This window comes from Epithele typhae, assembly GCF_022376455.1.
Source record: "Epithele typhae strain CBS 203.58 chromosome Unknown BXZ73scaffold_3, whole genome shotgun sequence".
In the NCBI taxonomy this organism is placed as follows: Eukaryota; Fungi; Basidiomycota; class Agaricomycetes; order Polyporales; family Epitheliaceae; genus Epithele; species Epithele typhae.
Window position 1 is genome coordinate 1,292,662 of NW_025954194.1, and position 14,282 is coordinate 1,306,943.

The 14,282-nt window shown below is 60.9% G+C and overlaps 6 protein-coding genes across 6 annotated transcripts; 3 read left to right on the forward strand and 3 right to left on the reverse strand.

Annotated features, from left to right (window-relative positions):
* Positions 1-54: 54 nt before the first annotated feature.
* Positions 55-1,630, forward strand: BXZ73DRAFT_87338 (DUF846-domain-containing protein; the record flags this gene model as incomplete). The annotated part of the gene is made up of 9 exons (XM_048024524.1): positions 55-224; positions 304-340; positions 365-466; positions 526-573; positions 629-673; positions 756-800; positions 1,093-1,160; positions 1,223-1,288; positions 1,489-1,630. The coding sequence occupies 9 exons, from the start codon at positions 55-57 to the stop codon at positions 1,628-1,630; spliced, it is 723 nt and encodes a 240-aa protein (XP_047882801.1).
* An 889-nt stretch (positions 1,631-2,519) lies between these two features.
* BXZ73DRAFT_73959 (uncharacterized protein) lies at positions 2,520-4,720 on the reverse strand (the record flags this gene model as incomplete). Its single annotated transcript, XM_048021964.1, has 3 exons — positions 2,520-3,651; positions 3,715-3,882; positions 3,939-4,720. 3 exons carry the CDS (start codon positions 4,718-4,720, stop codon positions 2,520-2,522), a joined length of 2,082 nt encoding a protein of 693 aa, XP_047882802.1.
* A 1,469-nt stretch (positions 4,721-6,189) lies between these two features.
* BXZ73DRAFT_96936 (NADH-cytochrome b5 reductase) lies at positions 6,190-7,580 on the forward strand (the record flags this gene model as incomplete). Its single annotated transcript, XM_048027204.1, has 7 exons — positions 6,190-6,454; positions 6,512-6,593; positions 6,657-6,813; positions 6,894-7,308; positions 7,367-7,394; positions 7,453-7,513; positions 7,566-7,580. The coding sequence occupies 7 exons, from the start codon at positions 6,190-6,192 to the stop codon at positions 7,578-7,580; spliced, it is 1,023 nt and encodes a 340-aa protein (XP_047882803.1).
* Positions 7,581-9,755: 2,175 nt separating this feature from the next.
* On the forward strand, positions 9,756-10,895 carry BXZ73DRAFT_87343 (uncharacterized protein; the record flags this gene model as incomplete). Its single annotated transcript, XM_048024525.1, has 8 exons — positions 9,756-9,764; positions 9,821-9,876; positions 9,935-10,025; positions 10,103-10,276; positions 10,334-10,394; positions 10,464-10,600; positions 10,630-10,778; positions 10,805-10,895. The coding sequence occupies 8 exons, from the start codon at positions 9,756-9,758 to the stop codon at positions 10,893-10,895; spliced, it is 768 nt and encodes a 255-aa protein (XP_047882804.1).
* Positions 10,896-11,177: 282 nt separating this feature from the next.
* BXZ73DRAFT_87344 (uncharacterized protein) lies at positions 11,178-12,034 on the reverse strand (the record flags this gene model as incomplete). The annotated part of the gene is made up of 5 exons (XM_048024526.1): positions 11,178-11,228; positions 11,267-11,406; positions 11,466-11,625; positions 11,681-11,788; positions 11,846-12,034. The coding sequence occupies 5 exons, from the start codon at positions 12,032-12,034 to the stop codon at positions 11,178-11,180; spliced, it is 648 nt and encodes a 215-aa protein (XP_047882805.1).
* A 536-nt stretch (positions 12,035-12,570) lies between these two features.
* On the reverse strand, positions 12,571-13,875 carry BXZ73DRAFT_96939 (PR-1-like protein; the record flags this gene model as incomplete). Its single annotated transcript, XM_048027205.1, has 4 exons — positions 12,571-12,648; positions 12,710-12,828; positions 12,887-13,575; positions 13,628-13,875. 4 exons carry the CDS (start codon positions 13,873-13,875, stop codon positions 12,571-12,573), a joined length of 1,134 nt encoding a protein of 377 aa, XP_047882806.1.
* Between the last annotated feature and the right edge of the window lie 407 nt (positions 13,876-14,282).

The window sequence follows — 14,282 nt, forward strand, 5'->3', positions numbered from 1 at the left end:
CCGGTGACATCGCCGCGGACACCTACCGCCCATGCTCGTTGTCTCTCTACAGCCATGAGCTCTAACACCCCATTATTCGACACCATCGAGCCGGACGAGCCGGAGTACGAGCGGAGGACGTCCGCGACCGGCAACATTGCGTCCGGCCCAGCACCCGCAGCGACCAACACTCGTACTGCACCGACACAATTGGCGTCCACTCCGGGGGACGCAGAGTCAGGTGCGTACGCTCGAGCTTGGTGCAAGGACACCGGTGGGACTGGTTGTGTATGTTCGGTTTACAGGGATCGCCGGAATCCTCAGACAGGCACGTACATGTCGTCCTGCCTCAGTCTCGCGAGTCTACTGACCTGCCGTGTCCCAGTCGGCCCACCCAACTGTTCTATTCTTTCTCTACGCATTCCGCTCCGCAGCATTGGCTGTGTACATCCTGTGCGGCTTCTTCATTTCCAGCTATGTTCTTTCTGTCAGTTCATCTCCGTCACATCTGCCCGCCAAATGAGCTCAACGTGCTCGCGTGTGTAGTCCGTAATCGTCGTGGTGTTGCTCGCGATGGACTTCTGGAACTGTAAAGTGCGTATGTCATATGCATGTGTAATGAACATGCTCATCTGACGCGTACACACAGAACGTCGCGGGTCGACGACTCGTGGGCCTGCGCTATTGGAACCAGGTCCGTCCCTTCCTCGCGCGGCCCTACGCGCATCACTTCACGCGCATCATTCGCCCGCTGACACGATCCCATATGTCCACAGGTGGACGATGATGGTGAAAGCTACTGGGTGTTTGAAAGCCGTGATGTGCGCCCATCTTTGTCTTGCCGGATATCTGCGTGCAGCATCTAACCATCCCATCGCCCGCGCTTCTCGCATGTCTGCTTCCTGTCTACTCGATCCCGCAGCCCACCCACCCTGCGAACCCCATTGACTCGAGGTGAGTTCGCGTCGCCGTTTACGCGGTGGCTTGGGGCCGATCACACACCACTGACGCGCTTTCACACCGCGCCCGTGTTCGCGTAGGATGTTTTGGGTGAGTGAGACTCGCACCTCCCACGCCGCGCCAACGTCGCGCTGACCCGTCCTACGCTCCTAGGTCGCGGTGTACACCTTCCCAGTCGCGTGGGTCGCGCTCCTCATCGTCGCGCTCATATCCAACCTCTCGTGCGTCGTGCCCGTCTCTTCACATGCACGCGTTTTCGACGCCAACGCCCACGGCTGTCTAGATTCGTGCCGCTCGTCATCCTCGCGCTCGTCTTCAATGTCACGAACGCCATCGGGTTCACATACGCGTGCGCACCTCCCCCATCACCTGCTGCCTGCCCGCACTCTGGAAGCTGACGTCCCTGATTCCCCGCTTCCGTCCCCCCGCCGTTTCCCCGCCGACGACTGCGCCCCTCACGCATCCCAAAAACCCCCTCTCCCGGCTCACGTCGCGCTCGCCGTCCGCGCGCGACCGCCACCCCCGGGGGACGCACGCGCCCGCCTGCAGCGACCGCGACGCGAAGCAGAAGTGGGCGAACAACCTCGCCGCCTCGAGCTGGGGCGTGCCCGGTCTGGGCGGCCTGGGCGGCCAGCTCCTCACCGGCGTCGTCAAAACCAGCGTCGGCCGCGTCTTCAGTGGCGGTCGCTGAACGCTCAGCGCTCAGCGCGCAACGTCAACCCCCGAGGCCGCACCTTTCTGCCGCCGCAGGCTGGGGCGGTTCGATCGAGCGAGCACGGGTGATCGGGCGGAGGGTGGTCAGGAGCCGCCGGCTCAAGCTCTCAGGGAGACGGTTGCGAGGCGTCGCCACCGTGCGTATGGCTGTCGACGTCATTTCATTTGCTACCCGTGTACACGCATGTCGGATGCGGTGCTCCGTAATTTATTGCCTGTGGAACGCCCCATTCTCGTGCTCAAGCATCGCAGTGTGTGGCGGCAGTCCGACAAAAGCGGCACACACGGGGCGGGATACATGTCTGGTCTGTGCCAGGGAACAACATGGTTCCTTTTTTAAAATTGTTTTCTCGCCCGCTTAGCGGAACGTGCTCGGATGTGGAGAAGTGTAGATATGTGACAGGTGAAAGGAATAAAGAAATGCAAAGGAGACGCGGGCCTTGGGTGATGCGAGAGGGGTGAGCGGAGTGATGAGGTGCGGCAAGAGGAGAGATGCTGACTGGCTCGATCGGGAGAAGGATGAGACGTATATTATACAGACAACCGGGAGCGACGCCACGATGCAAAGTCCGAATGCAATGTCAAGTGAAGAGGGGGAAAACATGCACAGAGAACGTAAAGGACGCGTGAGGGCGTAAGAATAGACAGCGAAGGAAAGCAGACGCCGTGATAATGATATGTCATATTTACGCGGCCACAAATTTGGATGCAGAGATACAGTCCAAGTGAAGGATGAAGGTAATAAACAGACAAACAGAACATGCGAGGGATCCGGGATGTGACACGGATAAAAATGCACGAGGACAGGCGACAGCGCGAGAGGAGAGGGGTGCATGGGCATAAACATGTGCCGAGCATGGTATCAATCATGCGATCCAGCCACGAACATCCACGCGCGAAGACGCGACAGTGGGGGTGGGTGGTGCCGCAAGGCCAATGAAAGTCTTGCGACGTCCTTCCGCCTTGAACGTCGAGACGCGGGGCGTCGACAAAGAGGGGAAGGGGAAAGAGTTCGACGTCAGCGTGAGTGTCGATGGTGTGCGCGAGGCCGCCAAAGTCGGAGACGGAGGGAACACGAATAGGGTTTGGGAGGGTGTCGCAGGAATGGTGGAGGGCTTGGTCTTCGGAGGGGTGATCTTGAGCGAATGGCGAAGATGCGCAGGAGGCATATCCGGCTTGCGAGACTCCGTCCGACTGCGGGGCTGACCAATGGGGACGTTGACGGGAATGATAGGGGAGGCGGGCACGGCGGGTAGAATACCCAGAGGAGGCGGGCGATGGCGAGGGACCTTCGCGGTGCGGTTGGCCCGAGGGGTCAGGTCGAACGAGGACTTGACCGCAGTGGCCGGAATGGGCGGGAGGTTGAAAGACGCCTTGTTGGCAGGCGCAGAAATAAGACCAAACGAGGTCTTGGTGGCAGGGGCAGAAGGCGGAGCCAGCGAAAGACCAGGCGGACGACGTGACTGGCGACGAGCAGATGGGAGAGGGCGTGCTGTCAAGCATGCCGAGGCAGGAGGAACTGGGTCGGTAGCCGAATCACCAGATTCCTCTTCACCCGAGCTCCTCGCGCCGAGACTAGCGCCGTCGAAGTCCCGGCCAACACCAAGAAGCTCGTGCTCCTCGTCTTCCTCCACGAGATCTTCGCTGAGGATGCTCCCGTTGGTAAGAACACTGGCAGTAGAGCCCTTCCGCTTGCGGCCAGAGCCGTACTTGGAACGCCACGCAGCGCCCATGCCAACACCTCCTGTACCTGTGGATGCTGTCGAGCTGAGAGAAGAGGCGGACCCCTTGCGAGCAATGATACGGTCTTCCATGGCCTGGTCAAGCGCCTTGGCCTCTTGCATCATCTCGACACTTCGGCGGTCATCTTCACCATCTGTGTCCTCCATGGCGAGACGGCGACGGCTCCACTCTTCCTCCGCAGAGATCTCCGAGGGCGTCGGAGAAGTGTTACCGCCCTTCAACGCACGCTCATAATCGAGCAGTTGGTAGATAAGACTATTACAGGGAGCACATGTGAGATGATGGATTTGACATAACGTGGGGAGAACAGAAACGCACGACATGTTCGGACCGACGTATTTGCTCTTCTCCTTGACGAACTGGTAGGCGCCCTGCATCCCCTTCAGCGCCCAGACTTCGGGAGGGACGCTTGGGGACTGCTGTGCAGCAGCACGCATAACGAGGGCGATTACGAGTGTGGCGGAACGGGAGACGCCGCACTGACAACTACATAGACCAGAATTAGTCAGCTTTCGGAGCGATGGAATACTGGATATACGCACTGGATGAGCACACCGTCTCCACGCTCCAAGGCCTGATCCACATATGAGAACGCGGTTTGGAATCCTTTGGAGACCAGATCGGCCTGGCCGTGCGACCAGTGAAGCTTGAGATAGTGCATAGCAGGCCGACCCGTGGGGAGATGGGCAGGGTTGTATGTCGAGTCAGAGTCGGGCCCGTGAGCAACAGTCGCGTTCAAGTCGGGAGTCGACATGAACGGACGCATGGGTTGAACGATTTGGTCAAAGACGGTCTGAACTTCTTTTGCTACGTTCAGGATCGACCGGATTCCCCTCTCCCTAAGACCCGCCCAATCGCGAACATTGTCCTCGGAGCCAAGCCAGATGCCCGGAAGGATCTGGATAGGGCCATCGCTGTAGGCAACAGTGGGGGAGCCATCGCCATCCTCGCCCTTTCTCCGGAGCAGAAGGCTGCTCGTGTTAGGGAGGGAAACCACTGAGGGCCGGCGCTTGGAGAGGACGGAAGCGTCGGGGGCAGTGGGAGGAGGATTGTGAGGGTCGTCGGCGGGAAGGCCGAGGGAGTTGACGGAGGACTGAGCGGACGGCAGGGTGATCGAGAGCTTCTTCATGTTACGAAGGGAGCGAGGCTTGCTGGGGGAGGGGAGGATGAAGGAGTCGGCGTCTGAGGTGGTGGAAGAGAGAGTCGAGGCGGAGCTCTCGCTCGAGAAGAAGGCGAGAGACGGATTGTGGCCTGGAGTCTGGATGTGCAGCGGGGTCGGAGGGCCCTTGCGGCGTGGGGGAAGGGCGAGCTGCGGGGGGTTCATGGCTTGGTCAACACGCCGGCGTGTAGATAGCGTTTGCAAGAAGCAAGATTTTGGGGGGAACCCGAAGAAGGAGAAATGAAAAATATGAACGAGAAGCGGATTCCCAAGAAGGCGGGAGACGGGAGGAGCCCCAGCAAGACGGGCGGGAGGGAGTCGGGGGAGGTGGCGAGCATCCTCCGCCCACCCGGCCCATAAGTTCAACTTGGGCGTCTGGGCGCGGGAGCGTGTGTTTGGCTTGCTTTGGCCCATGTGCCCTAATCCAAACGATCGCCCACTGACCGAGCGCCGCCCGGGCTCCGGACTCCGGCCCACGGCTCCTCCGCTCCCCGCCCGCGCCTGTCGTCCGCAGCGACCGCCGCGCCGCGCCACGCCATCCACCGGAGCCACGCAGAGCTGGCGCGCCACGGTCCCGCACACCGCTCCCCCGCCACTCCACTCTCGACTCCCCCCCGCCCGACGCCACGTCTCGCGCGAGCCAGCGTTTCGCCCACGGGGATCTGCAACATCTCCCCTCCGCATGAACATCCATCAGCTGCAATCGCTTCAGATCTGCAGGCACATCTTCGGATTCCCTCGTGGCTCGGCCCCGTTTCCCCCGTCCTTTGGTCTCACATCACCCCCTCATCACCAAACGTGGCGCTCATGCGCTGCGCTCGTCCTCTCGTTCCTGGCCACTTGCGTCCCGGTGGAAAACGCTCTCCCCGCAGCGATTCGTAAACCTGTGCCTGGCTTGAGCTCAAGCTCGTCGGTATCCTCGCATGGTCAGCTCGTGTCGTTTTGCGTCAATCCGTAGCTTCTTTCAGCCTGAGCCGTAAGGCCGATGTGGACCTTCGCAGACCGTCGCCTTCATCCACCTCCCGGGCTCTGCACAGGTTCATCCGTGGGGCTCGGCTGCGCACTGCGGGTCAATGAAACGACGGCTTCCTGTCGGACCGGACACGGTTTTCGCGTCGTCGACACCGAGCTTCTTTCATAGACGACTCGGCCGTAGAAAAGTCGCGGGCATCGCCATGACCACACCCTCGGCGTCCATTCACACAGGTCTGGAAGCGCGCCTGACCGCCTTGTGTTCTCATTGTACTCTGATCCACAAAAACTCCGTGCAACCATCGCCGCTACTATTGTCCCACCGTCCTGCCGCCCGCCTCGACAATGCAGCCGCCATGAGGTGCGAGGAAACGTCCACTCCTAGCCACTTTTTTGTTGTTTTCCGCCGAGTGTTTGAAAGCGTCCATCCATCAGTGTACGCGCGACTCTTGCTTCATACCATGTCCATTCTCGCTAACAACGATACCAACCGCGTGCCACCGCAAGTCGTGTGCATGAACTCTTGGATGCGCTGGCGCGATTCCAGTATGTAACAGTGGGCGTCTGCGGGCCGGTCAGACGCGTAACGCGGCCTCGGCGCGCCTGGGCAGACTCGGATAGTGCGAAACTGCTACGCGGACGCATGCCCCGCGGCCGCCCAAATGCCCAACCTCCTCCAAGTCACCTTCATCGCGTCCTTCGCTGGCACGTCCGTCGTCCTCTTCGGCCTCTCTCGGTTCATCTCCGCCCAGCTTCACGCCCGCGGCATATACCTCGCCGACCTCATCCTCATTGGCCTCGACAATCCCGACCGCGACCTACCCCACAACGACTTCAGCAGGATGGACAGCTCCTACACGCAGCTCATCGCGCTTGCCCTCGCGCTTGCCACCGGCGCATTCATCTTCATGAAGTTCAGCTCCGGCAGTACGTGTCCGCTGTCCGCTGCCCATGTGTCCTAACTGACGCCGCGTTGCTGGACAGAGCGCAAGCCGGTGCTGGACGCTCAGGTGTGGAAGGAGTTCCCCCTCAAGGAAAAGATTGTCATCTCTCCCAACACCGCGATGTGAGTCCACGCCCGCGCATACAGTCTGCTGGCTTGTCCGAGCCGTGCTCAACGTTCCCGAAGCTACCGCTTCGCGCTTCCCCACCCGCAGGATGTTCTCGGCCTGCCCATTGGCCAGCACGTATCTGTCTCGGCCGAGATAAATGGCAAGGACATCATGCGCAGCTACACGCCCACTAGCAGCGACGACAACCTTGGCCATTTCGACCTTCTTATCAAGGTGTGTGCTGTCCTTTCGCGCGTTCTCTGTCCGCCCTTGTGCATCCCCACCGGCGCTTACCACCCCACGCGCACTGTCAGTCGTACGAGAAGGGCAACATCTCCCGTTACATCTCGCTCCTCAAAATCGGCGACAAGGTGCGCATCAAGGGTCCCAAGGGACAGTTCAAGTACCACCCCTCGCTCTCTCGCGAGCTCGGTATGATTGCAGGCGGCACGGGCATCACGCCCATGCTCCAGATCGTGCGCGCCGCGCTCAAGAACCCGCTCGACCGCACCAAGCTCTCGCTCATCTACGCGAACGTGAACGAGGAGGACATCCTGCTCAAGAAGGAGCTTGATGAGCTCGCCGCCCAGCACTCGAACCGCTTCCGGGTCTACTACGTGCTCAACAACCCGCCTACGGCGTGGCAAGGCGGTGTGGGCTTTGTGACAAAGGACATGATCGAGAAACACATGCCGCCCACGGACCACAACATCAAGGTCCTTCTCTGCGGTACGTAAACGCGCCTTACGTGTCCGCAGCAAGGCGTGAGCTGAATCGCGTTCCACAGGCCCTCCGCCCATGATTACTGCCATGAAGTGAGATTTTCCCCCTTCGCCTGTCACGCTTGCGTATTGAATGCTCCGCGAACCACAGGAAATACCTTGACGAGCTCAAGTACCCTGCGCCCCGGACTGTCAGCAAGCTGGAGGATCAGGTGTGTATGACGAGATCACGTAACAACGCTTGGCTAACCGCACCTTTCTCAGGTCTTCTGCTTCTAAGCGCCCTATACCATCAGAGTGCTTTATTCTAGATGTTGTCCGTAGAGGTGCTTCCGTGGGCTAATTGTGCGTTAATGACAAAAGTACCATCAAGGATTTAGTGGAAATAGCCGTCGTGTTGGAGACAACCTTCGCGAATGTCGTTCGATACAACCGTCCTTCAGGTGAATGGGGAACAATGAACCTCTACCGTTCCTAAGCCTTCACGTCCGGCGTGCTCAGCACATGAGTGTCCCGTCCTTCGTCTCCATCTTGATCTGTGGCTCCAACAACGTGCCAGTCCGTCCACCCCCTATCCCCGTCAGTCTTCATGTTCCCTTTCACCCTGAGAGCCTTATGGAATCCTGATGTATTTTCAGGCATGATGACATCCCCCACGACCTCCACAAACTGTGTATTTCATGAAAATTTCCCTTTTCCGACGGACGCCTCGTCCTACGATCACGGGAGGGTGTTCACTTCGGGGTCTCGCCGGATACTCTACGGCAGGCTTCAGCTCTTTTCTCTACAATGCTGACACTGCCCCAAAGTTCGAGCGCGGCAGCGTTTGACCCCATCCCAATGCCTGAAGGGACGGATGTGCTCGCAGCACTGTTCGGCATAATCGGCGGTATGGGCCTCCCGCCAATGACATCGACCTCCTGGAAGAAACCCTGAGGGCGGCCGAAAAATACGACGTCCAGTTCGCCCTCGACGTCGTTCGAATCCAACTCTTCTCGGACGGCTCCCCCACCTCGCCCACCTCCCCGACCACCCCCTCGCCCGCCGCGACGCCCGCGTCCCCGATCCGGCTCTACGCCATCGCCTCCCAAATGGGCTGGGCGCACGAGGCCCAGCGCGCCTCCGCGCTCACCGTCTCGCGCGCCCTCGACGTCTTCGCGCCCGCCGCGCTGCTCGAACTCGTGACGCACGCCCCGCCGCGCGCCGCGGACCGCCTCCTCGCACTGCACCGCGCCCGCCGCGCGCGCTTCGTCGCCGCCCTGGACGACCTCGTCGCGTTCCCGATGAACGTCCTCGGCGCCGTCTGCGGGCGCGTCGACGGCTGGGCCTTCGGCGCCCGCGGCGGGGACGGCCGCCGGCGCGCGAGCGTCGGCGCGTTCGGATACGGCGTGGCGACGGGGTGCGGGAGCAGCCGGTGCGGGGCGCCGCTCGAGCACGCGGCGTGGATCGGGCTCAAGTACGCGCTCGTGAAGCGGCTGGACCGGTTCCCGCTCGGGGCCGCGCTCGACGAGCAGGTGTACATGCTCAAGGAGATGGCGGAGATGGGCTCCGCGTGCTGCGCGGTGTGCGGGCGGCAGCTGTACCACATGCCGAGCGTCGTCAATTCGCTCCAGAAGGTGGTGCGGGACCTGCCGCAGTACGTGGAGGTGAGTCTATGTGCCTTTGTTCCCGAGGGTTGAGTGCTCTGTGCTCACCTTTCACGCTCGCTGGGGGACAGTGGTGACGCACGGACAGGAGGTTCCCCCCAACCAAGCAAGCTGAAGGAAATGGACGACTCTCGACCGCGAAGATGTCTTTGTTCCCAATTACGACTAGTTAACGCGCCCGTACGTTCGGAGATGATGAAATTGTACGACATGCGATGTGCGCTTCACCGTACTCCGGATCTCGCACGGTCAGTGTGAGTCAGAAGTGCGAGGACTGCCAAAAACCATCGAAACACATGCACATCATAACCGCTGCTCTCAGCAGTGTGGTCGAGCGTCGGGTCCGACCCGGGGCGACATTGTTACTGGCACATGTTTAGCTGACGCTGCGAACGACTTCCGAAGAATTCCATCTAGCTATTATCACTAGGCTCGGGGGAACGATGCAGCGAACGCTCAGCGGCGTGATTGGCAACTAATGGCCAATGAGTCTAGGGCAGGCTTAGACACCATCAAAGCCCGAGCGCGGCGCACCAAGAAGTTGTTGGGTGTGACAAACGACGTCCCGTGCGCTGACGCCATAGCACACTTGCGCCGCCCAGTCTGCGTCTCTCTCACGGCGATTGGTAGTTGTCGAGCCCGGGGTTCGTCGGCTGGCGACTGAGCGGACCATGTCTGAGATGTGGCGAGCCCGTACCTGTATACTAGTACGCTATAAAAGGCAGGCGAGCCTCGACTGCCATCGATATCATCTCTCCTGCACGCCTCCTATCCCTCTTTGCAATTACACCCACCACCTAGCAAAGCCATGTCCAAGGTGAACGACTATACAGTGGCTTGGCCGACCAGAGGCTGAATATTTTCCCTATACAGCCTACCTACTACACATTCGGCATGTCCGTTTGGGCTGCCGCCGGAGAACTTGCCATGTGAGTCCCCGCGCCATTGTGCCGCATCCTTGCGTTTGCTCATCCGCGTCCGGCACAGCGCCGACCTCGAGTACCCCGCCGACGCCATCGATGTCAAGGTCGTCAACCTCGCTGAAGGCGCCAACTTTACGCCCGAGTTCCTCGCCATCGTGCGTGCCCAAGCCTACCCCTGTGACTTGCAGCGCTTCCCGAGACTGACTGGGTACCCGCGGCACGGGTCGCGCAGAACCCGAACGGCACGCTCCCGACGCTCGTCGCGGACGGCAAAGCGTACACGTCCACCAAGCAGGTGATCAAGTACCTTATCGAGCACGCCCCGCGCAAGGCCGCGAAGGGAACCGCACTCCGGGACACCCTTCAGGAGGCGCAGCTCGACCCCAACGCGCCCATGCTGCTCGCGGTGAGTGCTCCGCACCGTGCCGTGCCACCAGACCCGTGCTGACGCGCCGCCGTCCAGCGCAATGACGAGCAGCTGAAGGCACTCGCGTCCGGCTTCCCGCTGATCTTCCTCCAGAACCGTGAGTTATTTCCGCCATCGCACTCCAGGACTAACCACTCACCGTTCCTCTGCCGGGCACGACCTCCAGGCCAAGACTCGCTCGAGAAGCACAGCGCGTTGCCCGCGGCCGCCGACTTCCAGGAGTTCTACACCGGCAAGAAGGCGGTCAACGGCGGTCTGCTCGCCGTCTTCAAGGGCGCCGCGCCCGACGCCGCCAAGGCCGGCGTCTTCGAGGCCGGCACCAACTCTGGAAGACGATCACCGCGTTCATCATGACCGAGCTCCCGACGCTCCTGCCCGAGTCTGGGTTCCTCGGGGGCGAGACCCCGGGCGAGGACGACTACCACCTCGGCGCGTGGCTCGCGCGGATCGCGATGTTCACCGGGGGCTCCGTCGCGGACGGGTACAAGACGCTCGAAAAGGAGACAGGGGCCCGGTGCCGCCGAAGGTGGAGGCGTACTGGAAGGCGTGGGCGGCGAGGCCGGCGTTCCAGAAGGTGTACGAGAAGGGCTTGCATTAAATGGCGGTTGTTCGTGTACTTGTACCCTTTTCCTTGACGAATATGGACTCTTCGCACTGCACCTGAGAGCTCGGGGTGACCGCGGTTGTCATTGGTACGGCCCGTCAACAGGTCTGCGTCTACGGTGGCGAGTGTTTAGTTCGAGAGCCTCGAAGGACATGCACAGCACGGGCTTACATGTACTCAGGTCCGAAGCGGAGCCCCTGCGCATCTCCGCCAAACACTCCTGCAGGCTGGTAGAGCGTTGAGACCCAAAGACGCATCAGATAGCATATAGTCGACTTACACATTCTCGATCTCTCTCGCCGCCGTGATCCCGACCAAAAACTCGTTCTCCCCGGCTCCCGGGTAGCATGTCGAGCGAGCTGGACGGCGGAGTCGTAATAGTGCAGAGGCGTCAAGCCGTCTTCGTCCTTGCTCATGAGCGGCATGATGAAGCGGAAGTGGTGCAGCATCCGTGCGTGAGGACGCAGCACCGGATGTCGAGGTATGACCTCGTGGGCGAGACTGTCTACACATCGCATGACGTGAGCAGGGTTTAGCACCGCGAGCGAAGGGAGGGCCACGCACCGATCACACGAACTGAGTCCAGCAGGGCCGTACGGAAGCGCAGACCGTCGAGTGCCGTTCCGGGCTTGCCCCACCCGTCCTGCGAGAGACCCTTCGGCCGGGACTCGTACGCAATGAGACACGCGCGGGTGTATTCTTGCTGGATGTACTTGTGGACGGACTGGGTGCGGGCACCGACGTTACAGCATGAACTTTCAGCAACTCTCGGTGCGCACCTCAGGGACATCACTCTTGCCCAGAGTGTGGAAAGTCTCCGAGATCCTCTGCAGACGCTTGTGGACTGCGATCCTCCGCTTCAGGCAGAACGCGATGGACACGAGTAGCTGCCGCCGAACATGAGACAACAATAGCACGTGAGACTACGCGGACGGACCACCCACCAGGACGACATATGATGCTCCAACTATTATGACATTGATGTTCTGTTTGAAGGACTGGTTGGGAGCATGGCGCACCGCCTGGGAGATGAGGAAGGCGCAGGAGATGGTGGTGAAGATAGCAATTAGGAGAACGAGGACGACATAGAGAAGGTGGGAGACGGCCGACCACCGGGCCACCCGGGACAACATGCAGGTGAGAGTCCAAGAGCTGCACCTTGGTCCCTCTGGTGTCGGCGCCCGGCAGAGCACCGACCGCCCGGTCGACGCCGGCTATATGACGGCATCTCTGGCCCACTCAACAACCTTTTTCCGAATCCTGACTCGAGATGGCAGCACAGCAAGAACTGCGGGTTCCTCGAGATCTACGAGTGGGTTGGCACAGGTTGGCACGCCTTCACACGAAAAGATGATGGTACAAGCTGCATTCGACTCCGCCACAGGTAGAACCGAGAGCCACGGGACGACAAAAGAGGGGTACCTTGCCCAAAACGCGACAAGATGCTACAGAGAAGGTCGAAAGGTACGGTACTAGCCAATGGTCAAGAAAGATACAGGGGTGACACGTCGCGACATGCCTGATGCACCGGCGGCACTGAAAGGTTAAAAAGAAATACGCTAATCGTGCCCTCTCGGCTTTCGCGCTCGCGCGGCGGGAATGAGGCAACGGGTGGTCCCCTGGTCGAGGCGGAATATTGAAAGGTAAAGCGCTGAGGCTGCGCTCAGACTTAGGCCTGGACGTTCTGCGCAAACGCGCCAATGACGTTGCCCTGAGGGAAGTACTCGCACACGTAGTACTTGGCGGGCTGTGGCGAGGGTCGTCGTCAGACGCTGAGATGCAAGTCGGACAAGAGGTAGGACACGTACCCCGAAGCTGGCATCGAAAATGCCGCCGCAAGACTGGACGGCACAACCGACCTGAGTGGTGGCCTTCCAAACGACCTGGGTGAAGTGGGACGCCTGGGGGTTGCTGGAAGAGTAGTCGGCTGCATGGCGGCGTCAACCTCCGGCGTAAGATGCTAACACAGGCGAAGCAGAGACCACTCACAAACTTCGTCAGTCCACGACTTGACGCGGTGCTGATCCCGTAGCTGCTGCCCGTGCCCGCGGCGAGGTTCTCGCCGAACGCGCCGAGCTTGCCTCCAGAGTGCTGGAAGACGCAGTTGTTGGCCCAGGTCTGCGCGGACGCGGCGAGGTCGTCGCTCCAGGAGAGCGCGGAAGCGCCGTGCTGGGAGCGGACGGAGTTGTGCGCAGTGAGGTAGGCGTTGATGTCGCTCTGCGAGGTCGCGTCGGAGCTGCTGCTGCCTGAGTTGCCGGAGGACTGTGTGGTCTGTGCCTGCTTCGTTGTCGAGGCCTTCTTCGTGGAGGTGGAGGGCTTGGCGCTTGTGGTCGGCGGGGCTTCGGTCGTCTCCTCCTTCTTAGAGGTGGAGGTCGTCTTGGGGGTGGTGCTCGTGGTCTCGGGTTTTGTGGAGGTGGTGCTGGGCTTAGAGCTGCTAGTAGAAGTTGAAGAGACGGTGTTCGCGAGTGCGGTGAGCTTGTGAGAGGAGGACGCGGTCGAGCTGTGGAAGAGGGTGGCGTTGATCGCGCTGGAGGAGTTGGCGAGGGGAGCAATGGACGCGGATGATGTGACGGCAGCAGACGCGGTGGAAGCCGATGCAGTGAGGGCGACGTTTCCAACAAGCGTCGCAGAGCTAGTGGGTGCGGTCGCAGACGAGAGGGCCGAAGAGGACCTCCTAGAAACAGTAGGTGAGCGAAGGACGCAAGGAAAGTGAGGACGTGGCGTACGTGCGGACGCGGCAACCCTTGGTCACAGCGGCGGTCAGAGCATCGGTCGAGGTGCCGGTGGCAGATCCAACAGACCCCCAGCGGTCGGTGTTCATGGCAAACCCAGGCCATCCCCACTTGCCCTTGCAGGCCTCGACGCAGTCGGTAGAGTCCTGGTTCCTCTTGGCACAGGCGGGGCCGGCTTGAGCGGAGGCAAGGAAGGAAAGGAGGACGGGAAGGGTGAGAAGGGTGAACGCGAGGCGGGTCATTGTGGTGATGATCGCGAAAGAGAGTATGGATACAAAATGAATGTGAGCGTGCAAATGAAAGGTGAGTAGGAAGGGGGAAGGGAGGAAAGAGACAACGCGGGGCGCACTGCGTCAGTCTCGGGAGGTTCGTGGCCTGCTCCAGGGCCCGGCGCGGGCTTTTGTAGTCGACGGCACACGCGAGGATAGGCGAGCGCGTCGGAAGTTTGGACGATCGAATCGTCGTCGGTCACCAGGGGGACGAGGATGATGTGCCCAGGGTGTGGATGCGGGCGGAGTGCACATGCAAGCAGATGAGGCGGAAGCAACCCATCCGCCGAGCGTCCGCACATCACGAGCGACGTCAAGTGAGCACGCAAGACAGTCGTCGGCGATCGAGGGTTATTGGGCGGGCGCGGTCTCGACTCGTC